General features: G+C 31.5%; 2 protein-coding genes across 3 annotated transcripts in view; one reads left to right on the top strand and one right to left on the bottom strand.

The window, feature by feature from the left end:
• LOC134720751 (NACHT domain- and WD repeat-containing protein 1-like) overlaps positions 1-16,150 on the top strand; it is a 56,238-nt gene extending 40,088 nt beyond the window's left edge. Inside the window, exons 20-28 of the mRNA XM_063583239.1 lie at positions 686-953; positions 1,485-1,611; positions 2,484-2,658; positions 4,739-4,854; positions 5,683-5,926; positions 9,315-9,476; positions 11,864-12,030; positions 13,740-13,884; positions 14,327-16,150. Coding sequence (XP_063439309.1) covers positions 686-953; positions 1,485-1,611; positions 2,484-2,658; positions 4,739-4,854; positions 5,683-5,926; positions 9,315-9,476; positions 11,864-12,030; positions 13,740-13,884; positions 14,327-14,457 — 1,535 coding nt within the window. The 3' untranslated portion in view covers positions 14,458-16,150. The remainder of the gene's footprint in view (positions 1-685; positions 954-1,484; positions 1,612-2,483; positions 2,659-4,738; positions 4,855-5,682; positions 5,927-9,314; positions 9,477-11,863; positions 12,031-13,739; positions 13,885-14,326) is intronic.
• A 2,511-nt stretch (positions 16,151-18,661) lies between these two features.
• LOC134720741 (ER degradation-enhancing alpha-mannosidase-like protein 1) overlaps positions 18,662-23,119 on the bottom strand; it is a 28,674-nt gene continuing 24,216 nt past the window's right edge. For both annotated transcript variants that reach the window (XM_063583216.1, XM_063583227.1), the window contains 2 exons: positions 22,819-23,010; positions 18,662-21,910 (listed from right to left, as the gene is read on the bottom strand). In XM_063583216.1, the coding sequence (XP_063439286.1) occupies positions 21,821-21,910; positions 22,819-23,010 (282 nt within the window). In that variant the 3' untranslated portion in view covers positions 18,662-21,820. The remainder of the gene's footprint in view (positions 21,911-22,818; positions 23,011-23,119) is intronic.

Genomic DNA, 23,119 nt, shown 5'->3' with positions numbered 1-23,119 from the left:
AATTCTAAATATAGTGGGTTACAAAAACGGATAGAAAACATCACTTGTTTAATTTGAAAACTTTCCCCATTACCTCATGACCCTCATGGGTACTCAAGATTGTTAAATACAAATGCTATAGGGTCTAATTCAAAGTCTTGAACTCTTAGGGTTCTTTAATATGCTGTCAGAATCTAACCATGTATTTATACTTTGGATTATTGACCCAGGTTTTAAAGTGGTCCATATTGAGGTCCACAGTGTCCAAAACTTAACTTTGTTTGAATTCAACAGAAGTTGAACTCTAGGGGTTCTTTGATATGCTGAATATAACTGTTTATTTAGATAATTAATTCTGGTTCCAGTTTTCGAATTAGTCAACAGTACTAAACCCCATTTGATTTCATAAAAAAATTGAATTCTTGGTGTCTTTGATATGCTGAATTTAACCATGTATTTTAATTTGGAATATTGGATCATAATAGGATGTAGACAAAATTGTAAGTTCTTAGACCAAATTCATTCTGTGTCAGAAAGTCGGAAAACCTATTCTGTGTATAATATATAATCACTATCCAAATTAAAGCTGTATCCAGCTTTTCAGGTATTGACCTCTGTGGTTGAATCAAGTTGCGCCTTGAGGAGCATTTTATTTTAAGTATGCTTAACAATAAAGTCTAATCATGTGATTACTTTTGACACTTAGGTGATGACTCAGATACAATTCAGAAATATAAGTTCTCAGTTGATGGCAAAAAGATGTATGGAGAGTCCAGCAAGACCATTGTTGTGATAGATCTGGAAACTGGAAACAGACAAAAAGTGTTACAGCATAGCAATCAGATAGACTGCTGTGTGTCAAATGATGCAACAACTTTTGTCACTGTTTCTGATGATAGTGTTCTAAGAGTTTGGGATACTTCAAAAACATCATTTTCAGAAGAAAAATTATCAGATTTTGGTACATCTGTACAGTAAGTTTTGTAAACTAATAAAGTACTGTTCACCATACTCGCTAATAATAATAATTGAAAAAACATTGCCTTGAATATTAGAGTTAAGATATGTAATGTATTGTAGTGGTAGTAGAATCACACTTTATAAGGCATTAACTCATTTTCCAATACTGTAAACCAACTTATTTTCACAGATACTTTATTTCGCGTTTTACCCTTTTAAGTCCACTTCTATTCAATTTGGCAATTTTCAAATTTACTTGTTGTAATTTAATAAGGAACGATCCACGTTTCACATTGTTGTGACGATTTATATTTGCGTTATTTTTATAGTCGCTAAAGTCACAAAAAAATAAATCATTCATGAAAATAAGTTGGTTTACAGTATTAATCAAGTTTTGTTTTTAAATTGTTCATCAAAAGGTTTTGGACAATCAATGAATTAATCTACAGTCCTCCTAATTCTAAAAATGCATACAGCAAGAAGGAGAAATTTGACTAGCATTCAACAACAACTGATTATAAGACCTGATTTATTCTCTTTTAAAGGTTTTTTAAGCTTTTATCAAATGAGAGGTATGCTCTCATGATATCTTCCTTTGGAAAAGATAAAAAGCACAGAATAATGGTTGTTGATACAGTTGAGAAGAAAATTGTGTCTCAGGCAGAATCAGAGGTAATTATTTAAATGTTTTGACATAAACATAAAGACAACGCTCATGTTTGCTTATACAAAGTTAAATTGTCAACAATCATTCAAACTATATTATTTTGTAATTTGCAAAGCTTGACTTATTTTGTAATTTGCAAAACTTGAAACTAATAATTGGACATCACTATATTTAAAATCTCCTTTACTTTAGCTTGAATATTTGAGCTTGTAAATACAAACAGATCATAAATGGTATGGACCATGATATCCATATTTACTTTGTTTGTTGAGACCATAGTGCAAATTATATCAATTACTGTTACTTTCTCCTCTAATATGGGCGCCAGAGTTAAATATGTGATCATTTAAAAGTAACACAACCCAAAGAATTGAAGACTTATTTTTTTATATTAACAAATTTTGGTGCCTTGACCAGGATATTTCAACACATTGTTCACTTTGTTTTTTCAGTAACATGTATGTGTGATTATCATGATAATAAGTTTGTCTATTGAAGGAGTCTTAAACCAAAGTAAGTAAACTGTGAAAATGCTTCCAAACAAGGAATAACATCTCTGATTTTTATGCCCCACCTACAATAATAGAGGGGTATGTCTTCTGGTCTGTGCCTCCGTTCTTTGGTTAGTCTGTTTGTCCGTTCGTCCCGCTTCAGGTTAAAGTTTTTGGTTAAGGTAGTTTTTGAGGAAGTTGAAGTCCAATCAACTTGAAACTTAAGTTTACATGTTCCCTATGATATTATCTTTCTAATTTAAATGCCACATTAGAGAGTTTTTATCCCAATTTCATGGTCCACTAAACATAGAAAATGATAGAGCGAGTGGGACATCTATGTACTGGGGTCACATTCTTGTTTTCATTTATATTGAATCTTTCAGGCAAAGTCAAGGGATGTGCTGATCCTTAATGACAGTAAGGCAATAATGTGCTTTACAAAAGACAACAAACCACATGACCTTCACTTGATTGATCTGAACTCAATGACAGAGAATCCAATTCAAGGAAAAATGTTCAAAGATTGCTACACAATATTGAAGGTTAATAATGCCAAAGGTAATTTGAAAAGCTTACAAATAAAAGGAATAATTTAGCATACTGTGAAAGTACTTTAATTCGTGGGTATCAATTTTCGTGGTTTCAGCAATATTTACATGTTCGTGGGTTTTTAAATTCGTGGATTTTAGTTTTCTTGAGAAAAAAAAATTGAAAAATTTATCGAAGAAAGTTACAAATAGTCTGTATTGAAGGAAATTGCAAAGTTAACATTGACCGTGTAAATCGTAGTTATAACACTAATTATTCCATGATAAAGGGATCAATAGACTAAAGACCATCAAAGGTGTAAATGAGGCCATAAACATGTCACCTTAAGAAAACAGTAATATAAACAAATGCCATAAACAAAATTGAATTGTCAAATAATTCTTATCAAAATCAAGTCCAGCATGAAATTATTTCCCATATGTACGAGAACAGTGAGGATATAAAATGAACACTTTATCATACTAGCATATCAATAACGGAAATCTGACTTTTATCGATCAAAATATTTTTTTGAGAATTAAAAGATCAAAAGTTGTACATTTTAGGTTATTAAAGATTAAATGGGTATAATCTTGCATGCGGTTGTAGTTCTGTAACTGCCATTAAAGTATTCTCAGATTTGACGTTATTCAATATATTCTCTAGATCATATCAGTATTCAAACCTTCCGATGGGGATCCGTCTTGATTTGGACAATGGTTGTTTTATTTCATTGGACACTTAAATTCGTGGCTAAAGTCATCCACGAAAATTGGTACCCCACGAATAAAAGTACTTTTACAGTACCTTCAATATATGTAAAAACAGTCAGCAAATTGAAAACATCTGTAAAATAATACCTTTGTAACATCAAAGCTTTTATTGCATATTGTAGTCATATGAGCAGGTACAAGGTCATTAAATCAATTAGAACTGTTCACAAGTATGAGGTTGGGAATGCTCTTTACATTTTAAGACAATCATTAGCATTGAGTTGGTTAAGAAAAATGTGATTACTTAAATTGCCTTATCTTGATATGAAAGAGGTCTCATTTAATTATCTGTTGCAGTTATTTTTGGAAAGAATTAATGTGATTTTGTCAAAATCAGTCAGGGTTTTCATTTTATTGTTATGCACCAAAAATTACTGTTAATGTCATTTGGCAAGATTTTATTCCTTATTTCCCCTGAAGGTGACCCCATTACGACCCTCATGTAGTTTTACTTCAAAGTGAAGAAACATATCATTTCGACATACACAACCCAATAACATGAAAAAATAAGTTTCATTTGGCTCCACTTATTTTTGCTGAAATTAGGGGCTTTGGACTTTGATAAATTATTGAAAATCACAGTTATACAGATTTTTCTCTATTTTCCTTCAGATTTTAAGCTGATTTTTGATATGTGAGACCACCATCATGTTTGTGTCCACATGTGTTTATATTGAAATTGCCGATTTTTCAGCTTTTTGGGACGGGCCATTTGTGTCGCTTTGACACATCTAGTTCTTAAATTAATTTTCATACAGGCATATTAAAGATAGAATAATTTATTCTTGTTTCACTTACACTTTCTGAATCTATAAATAAAAGTACTCAAATAATAAACGTGAATTCATGTGTGTGTCAAATTATTTAAATGAATTGGGTATCAGAATGCACTTATTATTTAAGAAAGATAAAGTGAACAAAATTATTGGAAATAATCACTGAAAATTCTTTGTATCTTTCTGTATCTCTTTGGGTAAGTGAAGATCCTATTTAGGCTTTTATACACGGTATAAAATCTATATGTATAGGTACAACAAAAATGCTTTTAGGGCATCCCTCTCCCCCTCTCCTAATTATGGAATAGCACTAAGACGTGGTACCCAGCTAAACGTTTTAATTAGGTTGTGTTGTTAAGGGATTATTAAGTTGCTCAATGATAAAAATAAGTGTTTGTCAAACCAGTGTAATTTTTCTGATAAATTGGTGGGTTCAAATTTTTTGAAGCTTTTATATTTTTGTGAAAGGGTCAAAGTTAATAAAATTAAATAAGCCAAATTGATTTTAGTGAAGGTGTTGGGTACCACCCACCTTAAAAAAATCTTTATATCTAATTTTAGAATTTATGGTACCAACTAGAGGTGGAAAGAATGTGAAGTTTTACAGCACAGAGACCCTTAAGGCAACTCACATCATGGAGATAGTAGATACTTCTAGTGTTGGTAGAAGTTATGAAGTGAGTACTTTATTGCTTTGAAAATAATACTGTGTGACCCGTGATTCTGGATAGATAAAATAAAAAAGGTTTTATAATTTATTCCATTTTGTACAATAAAAATTTCCTGTAATTTTCAGTCCTGTTTTTTTGTCCAATTTATAATGCCCCATTTGTGGGCATTATGTTTTCTGGTCTGTGTGTCTGTTGGTTCTTTTGTTCGTCTGTCTATCACGCTTCAGGTTGAAGTTTTTGGTCAAGGTAGTTTTTGATAAAATTGAAGCCCAATCAACTTGAAACTTAGTACACATGTTTCCTATGATATGATCTTTCCATTTTCAATGCCAAATTAGAGATTTTCCCCCATTTTCATGCTTTATTGAACATAGAAAATGATAGTGCAGATGGGGCATCCGTGTACTTGGGACACATTCTTGTTTAGGCTATTTTCCTCTATACTTTATACTGTTTGCCCATTATTCTCTATCCTTTATATTTGAACACCTCATTATTTTCTACTATGTCTTTTTTGGTTCATTTTAAGCTTAATTTCAGAAGGAAAAATCATTTATTAATTGGTGATGTACAGTGAGTATCAGATGCCAAACAGTGTCCTTACAACAACTAGAAATCATTTGGATAAGATTTTTTCAATTTTAAATATGTTATTTCCTGTGACTTAATTAATGGTAAAGTTTTATTCTTTTGATTTTAGTTTTTTTTATTATTGAGTTGAAGACCTTAGATTATTGAAACATATGCAAAAAAAATTATATTAAGAGGTATGCCGTTTTTAAAGTTTAATTAACTGGTGTCATGGTATTCTATTTTTCCTTTGTTTTTACTTAGACAAATAGTGATGGTAGCATGGTAGTATTTGTAACTGATGATGATAAGAAAATCATAGTGATTGATGTTGGAACAAGAACTATTGTAAAGGTGTTAGAAGCGAAGGATTTGAAGAAGGATCTTGGAATGGATGATGATTTTTGTGGTGCCGAGTTGTTGGTGCCAGACAACAAGAGCTACATTGTTTTTACAGCCTTCACAAAGGATTCAACAACCGCCATGTACCTATGGGATTTAAAGGAAGGTAGGTTAAATTTTAAGTTATGAAAATGAAACCATAATGTGGCCTTTAAAAAAGTTTATCGCAAATATTTAAAAGATATATTTATAATATGACTCACAACAGTAATTCTTTAATACACAACCATCATAATTAAATCAATCATGATTTTTTTTAAATTTTACCAATTATTTGAAAATCATATGATTAATTCAGAAACTTGTGATTTTCTAAGTTTTATTGATTGATTGATTATTGGTAAATAATGCCACTCTCACCACTGAGCCTGGTGTGATTGATTATTGGTAAATAATGCCACTTTCACCACTGAGCCTGGTGTGATTGATTATTGGTAAATAATGCCACTTTCACCACTGAGCCTGGTGTGATTGATTATTGGTAAATAATGCCACTTTCACCACTGAGCCTGGTGTGATTGATTATTGGTAAATAATGCCACTTTCACCACTCAGGCTGGTGATTCAAATCAGATTTTTATTGGTGAAGGAAGCTACAGAAAACCCTGAACCTTCAGCTGAAAAAACTTGTTATGGTTATTAAAGCTCTGGACCATCAGGACCCCCACCATTAGTTTGCAGTTTTTTATTTTAAGAATAAATGACCTGCATATGAATTAAACATTCCAAGACTAGACAAGATTACCTTCCAATATATTTTGATCCAGAGATGTCAGGGGAATACATTTTATTATTTGGTCTGCAATATCTAATATGAGCTATAATTTATAGGGAAGTTTTTAACTTCAAGTTTTGCCTCCTGAATGAAGTGTAAACAAACTTGAAACTTGTGAATTATATATACATTGTGTTGCAGTTTTTGTGCAGGTCCAAATTCCAGATCAAAACTGAATAGATGAAGTTTTAATAGTTACCGAAAGTCTTTAAATCATTGGTTTCTCTCTACAACCTTCAGCACTTGACAGGCAGCATTATATAGTTTATATAGAGATATAAAAATTAATCCACTGGTTTTATTAATGCAAAAAATATGGCAGGACAATGTATGTCTGTTTCAATTATCAAAGCTCTCAATGAAAACTTTCCAATTAATATTCCTCTACAATTTTATTTGATAATACATTGAATTCCAATTGTAAAGAATTATAGAATAACTAATCGAAAAATTAAAATAGAGAAAAATATTCAAAGAGTGACCGAACCACACATTTTAAAATTCATGAATGCGCTAGTGCATTAGTTAATTATCGGTGTTGTTCGGTCATGAGTTGAATATTTTAGGATATTTGAATTCTTTAATTAGTTATTCTTTTTATTACATTGGCAAGTGGCTTTTTTAAAGAACATGTAAGGAACTGTATCTTTTTTCTTCACATTCACAATTTGTTTGATCCCAGTTAGCGATGTCTTGACAACGCCTATTGTTGTATGACGTCAGAGAGTGAAATAACCACGTTTATTTCATATGTGAAATTATCGGTCTTTATTTAACTGGGAAATCAATGTAATTCATTGCAACCAATGTAATAATATGCAATAATATATCAGGGTTTCCCCTGGGTCAATTATTTTTTTCGCCAAAACAATATATTTTTCCCACTTTATTATTTTTTTCGCCAAGTGATACAAATATATTTTTCTTTTTAGCTCACCTGGCCCGAAGGGAAAAGTGAGCTTTTCTCACCACTTGGCGTCCGTCATCGTCCGTCATCGTCCGTCTTCGTTAACTTTTTACATTTTGAACTTCTTCTAGAGAACCACTGAATGGAATGAAACCAAACATAGCATGAATGTCCCTTATGAGGTGCTGAACAAGTGTTGTTACTTTGTAGCCGATCCATCAACCAAGATGGCCGCCAGCGGGGGGACTTAGTCTAACATAGGACCCTATGTGAAATGCATACAAATGACTTCTTTTAGAGAACCACTGAATGGAATGAAACCAAACATGGCAAGAATGTTCCTTATGAGGTGCTGACCAAGTGTTGTTACTTTGTAGCCGATCCGTCAACCAAGATGGCCGACAGCAGGGGACTTAGTTTAACATAGGACCCTATGGGAAATGCATACAAATAACTTCTTTTAGAGAACCACTGAATGGAATGAAACCAAATATGGCAAGAATGTTTCTTATGAGGTGCTGACTGAGTGTTGTTACTTTGTAGCCAATCCATCATCCAATATGGCCACCAGTGGGGGGACTTAGTTTAACATAGGACCCTATGGGAAATGCATACAAATGTCTTCTTTTAGTGAACCACTGAGTAGAATGAAACCAAATATGGCATGAATGTTCCTTATGAGGTGCTGACCAAGTGCTGTTCCTTTGTAGCTGATCCATCATCCAAGGTGGCCGCCAGTGGGGGGACTTAGTTTAACATAGGACCCTATGGGAAATGCATACAAAAGTCTTCTTAATACATGTATAGAGAACCACTGAATTGGATTAAATCAAACATAGCCTGAATAATCCTTTCCTTATGAGGTTGTGTTGTTACTTTTAGCCAAATTTTGTATTTTTTTATATGATTTCAAAAACCCAAGTAGAATCAGGTGAGCAATACAGGCTCTTGAGAGCCTCTAGTTTAAATTTTCCTTTTCTCCAGCCCCTCTAAATAAGAAGTGTTTTTTACAAAAAAAAACAGCATCTTATCACTTGGAATTTATCCCTCGTGTAAGGTGTAGTCATTACCATGATTACATTAAAGGGTTACTCTCTAGCCAACCTTTTGAATAGAATTCTTCATAACGACAGTTTTCTTTTCTAGACCATCATTAAAAAGCAAAACTATATGCTTGAAACACGTGTGTCACTGAAACGACTTTGAAGTACCCACTATATCAATGATCTATATGAAAGTTAAATGATAAAGTTTTAAATCAGAGACCTTTCTTTGTTTTGAACATTTTTTCGTCATAACAATAAATTTCTTTTCTGGACTATCATTAAAAGAAGGAGAGGAAGCGTAAAAATTCTGCTTCAAAAACGTGCGTCGCAAAGCGGATAACACAATACCTTTTGTGACATGTGACAGAAGCCATTTAACCATATCATACACTCAACACCTTTATTAATTAGCCCTTTGATGTCGATAGCTATGAATGCAATCAGCTGATTATTGATTTTCTGTCAAAATCTTAACGAGTTCAAGATGAATTCTGAGTATTGTCTGATCGGTAAAGTCAGAGAAACCCGAAAAAAGTAAATAAACAAGATGGCTGAAAATAAATCGTAAGATATATTTCTTTCGCCAAATTCTTTCGCTAAAGATGAATTTTAATCGCCACAATTATTATTTTTTCGCAAATTGCGAAAATGGCAGGCGCCAAAGGAAACCCTGATAAATGCTACTATTTAATTTTGACCTTAATTACCATGTTTAAACTTGTTAAAATTTCATAAAATTTACATTATTTTTTCTGATGTTTTCTAGATAAGCTGAGAAAAGAACTCACAGATTTTGATATGCATAAGAAATATAAAATACTCAAAGAAGGAGACTCAGTTGATGTGTGTTCATTTGTACTCCTGGATGATGATACCATTATGTCTACTCATGACGATAAACTCCTCCGTGTCTGGTCTACAAAAAATGGTATTGTACTCTTCCTTATACACATATTTATAGATTATTTAAATCATCTCCTGTTCAGTGAAAGTGAAAAAAAGCAATCAAGTTGAGATTACCATTGATAATCTGTTTATTGCTATTTTACCTATGACAATGGTCAATATCATGTCAATTGCATTAGCAATGCCACGTGCCTCCTTAGATACTAGCGATAATTTCCATCTCAAGCGAGTAGCTTGATATGAAAAATTACCACAAAAAATGATGAAAGGAAAAATGCACAAAATAGCGATGATGAAGAAAACTGTGTTTCTCAGTGTAAAGTAGAAATTTCTTTAGACATTTGTGGATAACACATAGTTGACAGTTAACATGACTCTGCACCAAATTTTTTGAATCTATTTTAGACTCCAAATGTGACATGGGTTTATAGTAGAAATATTGAAAGTTTGGTTTTCTGTCAAATAGTAGTAGAACCCTTGCCATAGGAGGGCATCTGTGTAGCTGTGCAGGATCTATAAATTCAAAACCATTTTCCATCAGAAAGGAGACATTACATCTCCTGCATCATGAAGAAAAATGCCATGCTCTTTGCATGTGAAAGAATCCTTTGCAACAACTCTACCTGGTAGAATCTACATATTTTTTTTCTTGTGTATGAAAGAAAATATACTTTTATGTACAGTAGTTTTCATTTGTTTATGTAATATATATGTGTTTCTTGTTTCTTGTTTTTTTTTATATAGATTAGATCGTTGGTTTTCCGGTTTGAATGGTTTTACACTAGTAATTTTGGGGCCCTTTATAGCTTGTTGTTAGGTGTGAGCCAAGGCTCCGTGTTAAACTAAAAGGCCATACATTGACCTATAATGGTTTACTTTTTTTTAAATTGTTATTTGGATGGAGAGTTGTCTCATTGGCACTCACACCACATCTTCCTATATCTATTTATATTAAATGTATATAATTGTAGTAAATTATTACCTTTTACAAGACATTTCTCTCTATGACCTTCTTCAGTTTCTTTGTTGTTTCTGTAAACTACATGGTAGATCAGTCAATGTTCACATTAAATTTAGATATTGAATATTTAAACCTTGGTTATGAACAAAGTCAGTATATTTGTATACCTCACCTACATTATGCCCCACCTAGGAAAGTAGAGGAGCATTGTGTTTTCTGGAATGTCCATTCGTTTGCCTGTTCATTCATTTGTCCATTCGTTCCTCTGTCCCCCTTCAGGTAAAAGTTTTTGGTCAAGTTAGTTTTTGATGACAGAATTAGTTGATACATACATGTTCCCTATGATATGATCATTCTAACTTTAATGCCAAATGAGAGTTTTATTCCAATTTCACAGTCTACCGACATAGAAAATGATAGTGCAAGTGTACCATGGCCCCATTCTTGTTTTATGAATGAAAGTGAAAATGAACTAAATAAATTTCTAATCAGTTATTTCAAAGTTATTCCTTTCTGATGAATACTGTACTGAATAGATATATTTGCTGATTTTTATTCTACACCTACTATAGTAGAGGGGCCTTTTGTTTTCTGGTCTGTGGCTCCATTCGTCTGTTCTTTCGTCTGTGCGTCCGTTCAGGTTAAAGTTTTTGGTCAAGGTAGTTTTTGATGAAGCTGAAGTCCAATCAACTTTAAACTTAGTCCACTTGTTGCTTATGATATGATCTATCTAATTTTAAAGCCAAATTAAACTTTTGACCCCAATTTCACGGTCCACTAAACATAGGAAATGAAAGTGGGAGTTTCAGGTTAAATTTTTTGGTCAAGGTATTTTTTGATGAAATTGAAGTCCAATCAACTTGAACTAAGTACATATGTTCCCTATAGTATAATCTTTCTAATTTTAATGCCAAATTAGATTTTTACCCAATTTCACGGTCCATGGAACATGAAAAATGATAGTATGAGTGGGGCATCTGTGTACTTTGGACACATTCTTGTTCATTTTAAATTAGTTCAAAAACTTGTAGTTATGTTGTCCTTGTAGTGATTCTTCTGATTAAATTTTCAGCTTTTCCCTGATTCCCATATAGCTTGAAAATAAAGAAGGCCAGTGGCCAAAAAGTCTTGTTGAAAGCTCATTTATTGTGGATTCATTCAATTTTTGTATGTACCAAATTTTTGTGCATTAAGAACACATAGTATTTTTGTGGATAGTTGATTTCATTGTTTGATAAAAAGCTTCTGCATGCAAGCATATAGATTTGGTACTTCATTAAACGTTAAAATTTGTGATGTACCTCCGAAAATTGGTAACCCTGGAATAATTATGAATTCATAGTACTACAATAATTAATTGTATTTAATTTGTCCTCATTCTGAACATAAATGAAATATTTGTCACTGAATGTTGAGCTTACAACAACCAATCAATTAATCTATTTTAGGTTCTTTGTTGAAAAGAATTATTGGACATAGATCAACGTCATCTAAGATTTATTACACTCCACAGTCACCATATGTTCTGACTTATGGACATTATCAGGAACAAACTCTTCGTATCTGGGACAAGAAAACATACCAGCAGTTAGCATCTTTTAAGCTTGATAAAGAGGTAGGTCTTCATCTTTTAAAGTGGCATAGGTCTTTTTGAAGTTTGTCAGGAAGTTCCGTAAAAAAAAAAAAAATGTCTGTGACACTTGGTTCAAAACTGTAATATTAAAAGCTGAAATATAGCTTCAAAGAATAAGCAAATAAAAACATAGGTCACCGATAAGGAATAGAAAATAATTTTCCTTAAATCCCCAAATTTTTGGTGGGAAAATGTTGAAATTGGATGAAATATAATTTTGAGCCTTTCACAGATACACATAATACTGATAATAATTTGTTAGTGACTAAAATAAATAATTTTACAAAAGAAAGAAAAGTGAATTTACGACACAAACTTTTCGTGTGCATGGTTATTCATACGTGAAATTAAAGGGCAGTCGAATAGTCCCAATCCCCCTGAAGTTTGATGAGGGGGTGGACAGGATAAAGGGAGACAGGAAGAGAGGGAGCGGGAGAAAGGATAAGAGGGGCGGAATAAAGGAGAGAAGGGCTGGGAGAAAGGAGAAAGGTACCCCCCTGTCCGCCCCCTCCTTGATAAATTGGTATTTATTATACCCCCGCTTTAAAAAAGGGGGGGGTATACTGTTTTATCTCTGTCTGTCAGTCCGTCAGTCCGTCAGTCCATCCCATGAAACTTTCGTCACCTTTTTCTCAGGAACTACACATCCACCCTTTCTGTAATTTGGTATCAACATTTATATATGTTAGCCATACCGTGTGATGCATTTTCAGATTCATCACTTGACAACTTCCTGTCTACCGAACACTTGTATGATTTTACACATGATAGCCAAGTTGAAAATTTTCGTCACATTTTTCTCAGGAACTACAATACAAGGATTTCTGAAATTTGGTTTCAGGATTTATATAAGTCAGCTATACCGTGTGATGTGTTTTCAGATTCATCACTCTATAACTTCCTGTTTACCGAACACTTGTATGATTTTACACATGATAGCCAAGTTGAAAATTTTCGTCACATTTTTCTCAGGAACTACAATACAAGGATTTCTGAAATTTGGTTTCAGGATTTATATAAGTCAGCTATACCGAGTGATGCGTTTTCAGATTCATCACTCAACAATTTCCTGTTTACCGAACACTTGCATACTTTTACACTGTTAATATTATCCACTTGCGGCGGGGGTATCATCAGTGAGCAGTAGCTCGCAGTTTCACTTGTTTTTTCATTTTTTGAGCTGGATTGGTAACTTCATCTTTTAAGCTTAAGAAAGTAAATATAGATTGAAATACCACCATAATCGTCTTTTTTTTTTAGATGAAATTTCTTGAGGTTAACTTTTAATGCATAAATTTTGTTTTTATCAATGTCTGATTTTTTCTGTCTTTTAATAATTCTTTACAAAATGTCGGCTTTTAGTTTTAATTTCTATTTGTGAAGTTTGATGTACTACAAGAATATTTTTTAATGTTGATTTATTTTTGAATAAAAATGGGAGTTGTTGCAATTTTTTAATGGTAAAAAAAGAGGGAAAATGAAACAAAAATATATTTAAAATAAAAATGGAACGATTTGTGTCATTTGATGTTTTTTAGGTGAGTAGATAGGCAACATCAAACAATCAGAGATCTATCTTTAGACTTTATGAGTTATAAAGAAAATATATAGTACAGCAATTTTCACATGCTTTATATAAACCCCATAGTAGTTTCTCAATAACAGACTAAATGTCGTGTTTTGTTTTGTAGTTAGATTCAATTGAATGGTGTAGTGATGGCCTATCATTTGTGAGCTATAGTAGAGATCCTACTGTAATTGTTCGGTGGACACTAGAGGGAGCCAATGTTCAAAGAAGTAGTTTGTCAAAGTATCCTGCCACATTTAAAGGAAATGGTAAGTTTGTAAAATATTTGATTTAGAGTTAAAATAAATACTGAATTTCAAATCGTCTTTTATAAAATGTACTTGTTGTAAGTGTCATGACAATTTCATTTTAAATAATAAAAAAATGAGTGAAAACTTTATGAACATAGAAATAGCAAATTCTGTGTTGTTTGAAATTGTTTCAACTCAAGAAAAATACTGGACATACCATGATCAAGGATAAAATTATTCCTATAACCCCTTGCAACGTCCATTATTTACTTGATCAAGGATAAAATTATTCCTATAACCCCTTGCAACGTCCATTATTTACTTAGGAAAATGCATAAATTAATTCTGATAATTATTTTTATTTTTGTAATTTTTATAAGTGTATAATTACCTATTAATATATTGATTAAGCTCCTCATGTTTATCATTGCTTGTAAGAAAATAAAATTATAACTTTCAGTATCAGATTCTGAAGTGTTACCCGTCCTTGACATCAAAGAAGTAGAGGTCAGTCCAGATGACATTGACCAGGAAGAACAAGCACCTGATACAGATACTGATGAAGATGATGAAGATGAAGATGAAGATTAAGATTGAGATGATGTACATTATATACATTTTACTCTTTGTTTTAGGGAGCAAATATTTGATTTCAAGGAAGGTTAAGTTTTTTTTGTAGATGTCAGAATATTTTCTGATGAAATCTGCTCAACCACAATAAAAAAAAATCATCAAATTTGGGATCAGAATATTTTTTTCAGGAAAAGAGTATTATCCTCCCTTGAAGTTAAATGTTTGTTCCCTTATGAATTAGCATTTATAAAAAAATCACTTATTAGTCAATACTTTCTATGTATTTTATACATATCTGTCATTAGTCAGAAACAGTAATATATTTTTTGTAGTTGTATAGTTGATATTTACATTTTCCCTCACATTTCATAATATTTGGATATTATTTATCTGTTGTAGAATGCTCATGTTATATAGGTAATTTGCAAAAACTATTTTTGATATATATAACAATATTTCAGGAAAGATTTAGTACATACTACTCATGTTTTGAGTAGAAATATTTTCTCAATGTCATTTGAAGCTTTTTTTATTATTTGTCACCTGCCTTTTAATTTCCAAATTAGGGAAAAATAGAGAACTGATTTTGGTTGAAATAATTGATTGCATTGTCTATTATGTTCAAACTTAAAGAGACGTTCATTGTACCAATAATTGATTGCATTGTCTATTAAACTCAAAGAGACGTTCATTGTACCAATAATTGAATTTGGAGGAAAATTATTGCCATTCAATGCTATTTTGTGAATTTTGATCTCTCAACAATCTTATAAAGTAATTTTGTTGTTGTAAATTCTCATTATGTTGCACCATTTATATAAGAATATCCATTGTATAATGTTTACTTAACAAATTGTGTCTTTTAGTGAAAGCTCTATAAATATAATGCATCAATGTAAACATAACAGAATTTGATGAGATTGTCATCAAAGTGAGAGGGTTAGCGCTATAAAACCAGGTTTAATCCACAATTTTCTACATTTGAAAATTCCTGTACCAAGTCAGGAATATGACAGTTCTTGTCCATTGTTTTTGATGCATATTGTTATATGATTTTGCCATGTGATTATGGACTTTCTGAATTGATTTTCCTCTAAGTTCAGTATTTTTGTGATTTAACTTTTTAATCGGAAGTATTGCCCAGATTACTTCAGTTCCCAAATATAACTTTCTGCATCTTGATTTTGTTTGTTTTATCTCAGTTATTATAACTGACTTGTTTTATTGTGGGTTTTTTTTTTGTTGGTTTTTTTTTTTGGGGGGGGGTCTAATTTGATAAATTAATCATATCCAGTGCAATAAACAATCACACAAGTGCAGGGATAAAACATCATCTTAATTCAGCAATGTTTTCACATGTGCAACAAAGGACTTTAATTGATAAAAACTGATTTTTTCATGCAAATCATGTCATTTCACCACTGTTTTTGTTAATAACTGAATCATAATAAAAGGTTGTGTATAATCACACTTATTTAATCTTGGATATAAATTGTTTGGGAGGTGTGAATAATAAAAAACTACAAGCAAGACTTGCTGGAGGATACCCTTTTAGTTATGTGTGTTTTTGTTTTTAGCAAAATTATTGAAGACCTCAACATTTAATGTATTTTCTGAAATATTTGTTTGATTACAAAACTTCAGTATTTATTTTTGGAAAAAAATCTTTTTTTTTTATTGAAAGTATGCAGATCTCTGAAAGTTTATTGAGCAAAAATAGTTAAAAGCAGAGTAAATGGTCACCCTTGGACAGATTGATTTTCCTTAATAAAAAAACTAATTGATGTCAGGATAGGTCCTATGTTTTACCTGAAGTACAATTTTTTTCTACATTAGCATACAATAGATTAATATTATAATGGTAACTCTGTGTTATACATGTAAAAAGGTAAGATACCTATTAATTTTTTAGTACACGTATAAATCCAAATCAAATTCAATTCTAAATTCCTGTGGTTACAGGTTAAAATCCTCAATGTCAACTGATTTCCATATATATGATTATGGTTTGTTTTGACATTGCAAAGATTTACAGCATATTGCATTGAGTGTGTAGATAAAGGTAATATCATTGGTTAGCTTGCTTTCTAGCTGAATCTTGAAGTCTGTATTAGGTAAGGTATACTACCCTCCTTCACAGTAGCCTAACCCTAAGACAGATAGATGGGTTATCTGTTGGACTAGACTAATCTTAAAGGATGGTAGTTTAACTAACTTATAATGACTTCACGGTTCAGCTAGCAACCAAGCTAACCAAAGCTATAATATTTACTTACACACTCAATGCAATTGGCTGCAATGTCATCATAACCACTGAAACTACTGGGCCAAGTTCATTATAGATAGAGATAATTGTAAGCAGCAAGACAGTTTATTACAGTAAGATTTACAAACACATCACCATCACCAAAACACAATTTTGTCATGAATCCATCTGCTTCCTTTTTTTAATATTCACATAAACCAAGGTGAGCGACACAGGCTCTTAAGAGCCTCTAGTTTAGTCAATAACTTTGTTATGTCCATCTTCTTTTTAGGTTATAATAAAATTCTTACTTTGTTATTCGTTTTAAATTGTCCAAAATATACATTGTACATGCACTGTGATGATCAGTTTCAGAAACCCCTCACCTTTTTAGGTGACCATAATATGTCTTTTTACAATCAGTGTTCTCCCAAGGATTTTTGGATAGGGCTGTGGTAAGCGTGTAATTTTCAACAATTCTCAGTAATTTTATCGCAGTGCACGGTTTGTTTGTACAAATGTAATTGATTTGTTATGTGTTTTTATTATATTATGCTGTTGATGTTTCCTATTGATATAATGTCCTCATCATGTTCATGGAAGTTATGTTGTACCCCTTAAGCTTTGTTTGTTAATGTTATTGTCTGGATATAGAAAAAGTGTATTCTTTTTCCATTGTAAATTCATCTATTAAATCCTCATACTATCTATGCATAAAACTGAAGGAGAAGTCTCTTTCCATGATGGGTCTACACCTGTGTGAAGATTTGTTAGCACTATCAGGTAATGTTGCAGAACATGAAGAACCAACACTAAAATCATTGTCAGCTTCTGTTTGGTTTTGTAATCAACTGTAGCAGTGTACTGTTAACCTTATGACGATTGACAGGAATTGACATTTTTTAGCATAAAGATTTCTCATTTTGATGACGTTTTATAATATTTATTTAAACGTCCTCATCCATGCTGAACATTGAAAAGTAAAATTTCTCAAGTTGTATCAGATTGGGGTTTGTTTTTCTAATCATATCCTCTCAAATGGTAAAATTTCATTATAAGTTCGAATGGGGGATAATTAATTCTTAAAAGACTTGCTCATTTTCGGGGTTCATATGGATAGTAAACCGGGCAAACAATACACCTTATCTAGATTGTCCGCCATTGCTGGAAATAACACAGGTTCCCGTAAAATTTTGACGTCATAAAACAAAATATCTGACGTCACAATAAAAAGGTGATTTTTAAGGTTCATCATAACAAAGTTCACAGGTAAGTCTGTACTCCGAGTAAATTTTGGCATGTAAATACAGCCATATTTGCAATAGTGCTGAAAATTGCTGTGCTAAAACGGCCTGGGGAGAATACTGTACAATGTTATCAAATCAAAGTGATGAAAAGAAGTGGAAGAAAGATTGATTGATTGGTGTTTTAATGCCACTTTCAACACTATTTTCTTTTTTTATGTTGGACAGTTTATACTGGTGGAGAAATTGGAACGTTCTGTGAGATCCAATAACCATTTGGTAAGAAACTGACAATCTGTGTCAAATAAAACATTGGTGTCAAGTGCAGATGGCAAGATTCAAACTCACAATCTCAGTGTTGACTGGCTAATGATATACTAGCTCGACTATATAGGGCACTTGGTCACAGAGGCCCCTTGAAAGATTGAAGACTTATTAGAATACCACTGGAAACACCATTTTTTCAATCTTTCAAGAACCATAACTCCTGAATGGTAAAAGTCAAAATCGCTATTATTGAACTAGACCTTTATTTAGTTGTCAGTAACAACATATTAAAATTAAAAATGCACGGACAACATTTGATTGCCCCCGCCCGCCGTACATCCCCAAATCAATAACCTCCAATGTTTGTCACAAAAATCCGGTTAAAAATAAAAGCAAACAATATACTACCAGTTTATAATTTTTTTAATTTATAACAATATATCATTGCATATTTGTATAATCATAAATATAAATAACAAACAAATCTGCAGCAAATTCATGTTGGTATATAGTATTCCAAAAATCTTATTTTAATACAGCATTTTGAGGATTTTGGCATATTATAATATATAAAACTCATAAATACAACTGTTCCTAGAAAAAAACTAATATAAAAGGAAAGAAATTACTACCCATTGTTATTTATAGCCTGACCTGTAGCTTAAATTTCCATACACCAACAATCAAATAAGGCTCCACACATAGCAAATATGACTAATTTACCTTCAAAATTTTCCTATGAATGAATGTTGTTATGGGGTATACTTTGATGATGCCAAACCATGAATACAAAATCCCACAAGAGATAGCCAGGTAAACTTAATGTATTCACCAATAAAAAATGACCAGAACTAGATCAACTGTAGAAATAATGAAGTGAATAATTTGTCAAAATATGATCTATGAATGATATGTTGTTGTTTAATGCCACATGATCTTAATGGTAATACTATAAATATAAGGAGTTTGATTGCCAATGAGACAACCATCTACCTGAGTTCAAATGTAGTGATGTAAGCAATTATAGGCCAATTGCCTTCCCAAAAAGATAAAATATATTGTGTACCTCTACCTGTATAATAAAAAGTAATGGTGACACATATTTGAACAAAGTGTATGCAGCCTTTTTTCATCTTCGTCATTGATACATTTGTTATTCATTCATACAGAGATGCCCAGACATAGATGATGAAATAGGGAATAAAAATTAAATTCTATGGGGCTGTATTTCTGTTGATCTAGTGCACATTTTAATTATGAAATGTGTTGAAGTTAATAAATTTACACCAAAAGTAGAATACAAAAAGAAGCCTTCAATTCTTCAAACATTATTTCTCAAAAAATGGAAAGAAAAACTACATTTGCTATATAAGGAGCCATATAATGACTCCTACTATACCTTATCTATTTAAGGAGTTTGTATCGATAGCAATTGTGACTACTCATAAAGAAAATTAAACAAATAATCAAAATATTTATAAAAAAAAATTAACACTAAATTTCTACACTATAATTTTTTGATTGCAGTTCACAAATTATTCAACTGATATATTTGACTTGCTTGATGGATGAACTACTGGATAAATCAGACTTGCATAAAACAAGTCAATTCAAATACACAACTTTGTGAAAAACTAAAGTAAACAGGATTCTTAAATTATTGCCATTACTATGGAACATATATTTGGTTCATTAGAAAATTTTGTATCAGATTATAATAAAAGTGGTATATAACACTACAGGGAGATACCTCTGTAAAATCAGCTAAACGTTTTAATCACATTGTATTGTTGAGGAAATATTAAGCTCCTAAACGATCAAAATTAGTGCTTGTCAAACTGCAATCTATCCAACCAATTTTTTCCGAGATAGTGATCGTTTCAAGTTTTCTGATTTTTTTTTTTTAATTTCGAAGGGTCAAAGTAAATATTTAGTCAAAATCTTATGAAAATTAAACGAGCCAAATTAATTTTAATCCAGGTGTTTGGTACCACCTTAAACCATTAACAACATACATATAAATACTGAACTTTTTTGAAATACTGTTTAAAAATATATTTTCCTTTATCAAAATAAAACATCTGATATATATACAAACAACATCATGGAATATGTTTTGCTGAGATTGAAAAAATAATAATTACCAGAGAAGCTCAGGACTAAACTGTCTTTAATAAAGCCTGTAATATGCATCAATTCTTATATATTACAAATTTGCATTCAATTTGGCAAGTAGTAAACAAGCCATTAACAAAGTGTCAAAAGTTGACTTGTATAAAGAAATTCACACAGTAGCCTTCACTATATAGTAGTTCCATAATACATCTCAGAAAAACAGATTTTCATTTAAATCTTTGCAATTCAGCTATATATTATATAAATGATGATGTAGATTTAAGGACAAGGTCAGGCAAGACATAAAAAACAGTTTATTGTGGATTCAATCGCATTTATGGGGTACTTATTTTTTGTGAATTTTGTGGATGTACTAGTAAGTGATTTGTAAAAATAAACTAAAAAAAAACAAGTTTCTCAAGAAACTTTTGAGTTAGTTTAACCAGTATAAAAAAATTCTACATAACAAATTGTTTTCAAAACCACAAAAAATTAATGCATCCACAGTTAAGCATATGAAATTACTGGTGATTTTATTCCTGTAAGTTAAAGCCACTTGACAAAGATGGAAAAATATGTAACAAAAAAAATAATTTGAAAAAAAATTCTACCACGCATCAGTATAAAATAAAAGCCAGAGCAAAATTTTAGCAAAAACTAAAGTGACTAAAACATATCTTGAATAAATAGATAAAAAATCAGAGTTTGATTTTACCTTCCTGTTTATTAATATTGTTGTGATTTTTCATTCACAAATTTATCTATAAATAGCACAAATTAAAAGTTTCAACAATAACATAAATCAAATGAACTTGGGCAGTAGAATATATATTCAATATACTTTTTCATAGAATAAAAAAAAAATACTTTCTCTTCCTGCTTTTATTCACACTGTTAATATCCATTTTTATCAGCAAATCAGGCATAATGATGAAAACTATTTGAGATCTGTTGTGTTTTGACAATAAGTGCATAAAAACAAATATGAACATTTCTTTTCAAGAAGATTATAATGGATAAATTCAGAAATATAAACTTCTATAATCGAAACCAACATTTTTCTTCTCTTAATGTCTACTTGAGTTTCATTACTAAAGCATCACTCATCAAATTTTAAATTTTAATACAGCGAGACCTGTCCTTGGCAAACACTATGAAACTAAATACCTGTCTAAACTGAACACTTGCATTAAAACATGAGTGAATATTATTTTGTAATTTAACTAATATAAATCAAGCACCTGTCTTATAATAACATTATATTAAGTTACAAAAGATAAGAAAGCTTAACCAAATTTTACAATAACAAGATCTAAAGACAAAAGGAATTAGCTCAAGTGATCTAAAGAAACATAATTTGCTTAAATATCCATTCATGTTCAGTGCTGTCAAGTTAAGCTCTTCATGACTTAAAGAGAAAATATTCGATACTCAAATATTGGCAGGAGTTTTTACCTTCTAAGGTTATCCTTAGACAGTTAATAAATTAAATGACCTAAACATGTACACATCAATCTATACCAATGGCACTCTGAAGCTGTTCAAAATAAGGACTTCTTAGTGGTAGAAAATGTTTACGATCATCTGGAATGGTATCACACTGAAAATATAAAAGTTAACAGACAATGAAAAAATACTGTATATTTAACATTTTTTGCATGCTTTTATTATTGCAATTGTTGAATGTGATTTCAGAAAGATTTGTCGTCAGATACCTTCTCATAACCAACAGTTCTCCTATCTTTTTGGTGAAATTTGCAAATGATTTGACACAAATTTTTCAATTTCTATATTTGTCTTTAGAGTCTTATTTATTATATTGTAGCAGTTCTCAAAACCTTTATATCTTTACAAACACATATGGTGTCTATGTTCCAAGTCTATCTTAATCATTACAGTAAAAATCAACAAACAAGAATGTGTCCCAAGTACATGGATGCCCCATCCACACTATCATTTTCTATGTTCAGTGGACCTTGAAAATGGGATGAAATCTCTAATTTGGCATTATAATCATAAAGATCATATCATAGGGAACATGTTTACTAAGTTTTAAGTTGATTGGACTTCAACTTCATCAAAAGGTACCTCGACCAAAAACTTTAACCTGAAGCGGGACGGACGAATGAAAGAAAAGACAGATGAACGAATGGACGAACGGACAGACAAACATAGGCACAGACCAGAAAACATAATGCCCATAAATGGGGCATAAAAATCAATAAATAAATTTATCTTCCTCTTCAAATATCTATAAAATACTGTGGATTCTCTTTTTGTGTGGGTACTAATTTTGGTGGATTGGGAATAACCTGCATTTTTCGTGTTTGTTTGATTTTGTGATTTAGAAAAACCATTTATATATTTCTTTAGAAAATCCTGATTTCATCGATCATTTTAATTCTTGGTTCCCCTGTACCCACAAAATTCACGAAAATTGGTATCCAATGAAAATTAATGAATCCACCAGTAAGACTTAAATTGACTTTTGATGTGGCCATAACTTACATTGAAAGTAGAATTATCTGCTACATTCACCACACTCATCACTTTAGGAACACTTTCTTTCTCCTCCTCAGTCTGTGTATCCTCCTCCCATGGTTTTACTCTGAACCTTTTATCTATAGGGAAAACATGTCCTTCTGTGGTGAACACATATTTTGAAGCATGTTTGTTTAAATGATTGTCTTCATCAAATAACTGAAAATTTAAAAAAAATTAAGTTATGATATTATTGTCTCGCTTTGACAGAGTCAAAAAGCAAAACATATGTATGCTGTTTCCGTCGTCGGCAATGGCGGCGTCAACA

The sequence above is a fragment of the Mytilus trossulus genome, chromosome 1 (genome assembly GCF_036588685.1).
Source record: "Mytilus trossulus isolate FHL-02 chromosome 1, PNRI_Mtr1.1.1.hap1, whole genome shotgun sequence".
NCBI classification, from domain to species: domain Eukaryota; kingdom Metazoa; phylum Mollusca; class Bivalvia; order Mytilida; family Mytilidae; genus Mytilus; species Mytilus trossulus.
Note: the sequence above shows the minus strand (reverse complement) of the source record. Positions and strands in the feature narration are given on the sequence as shown.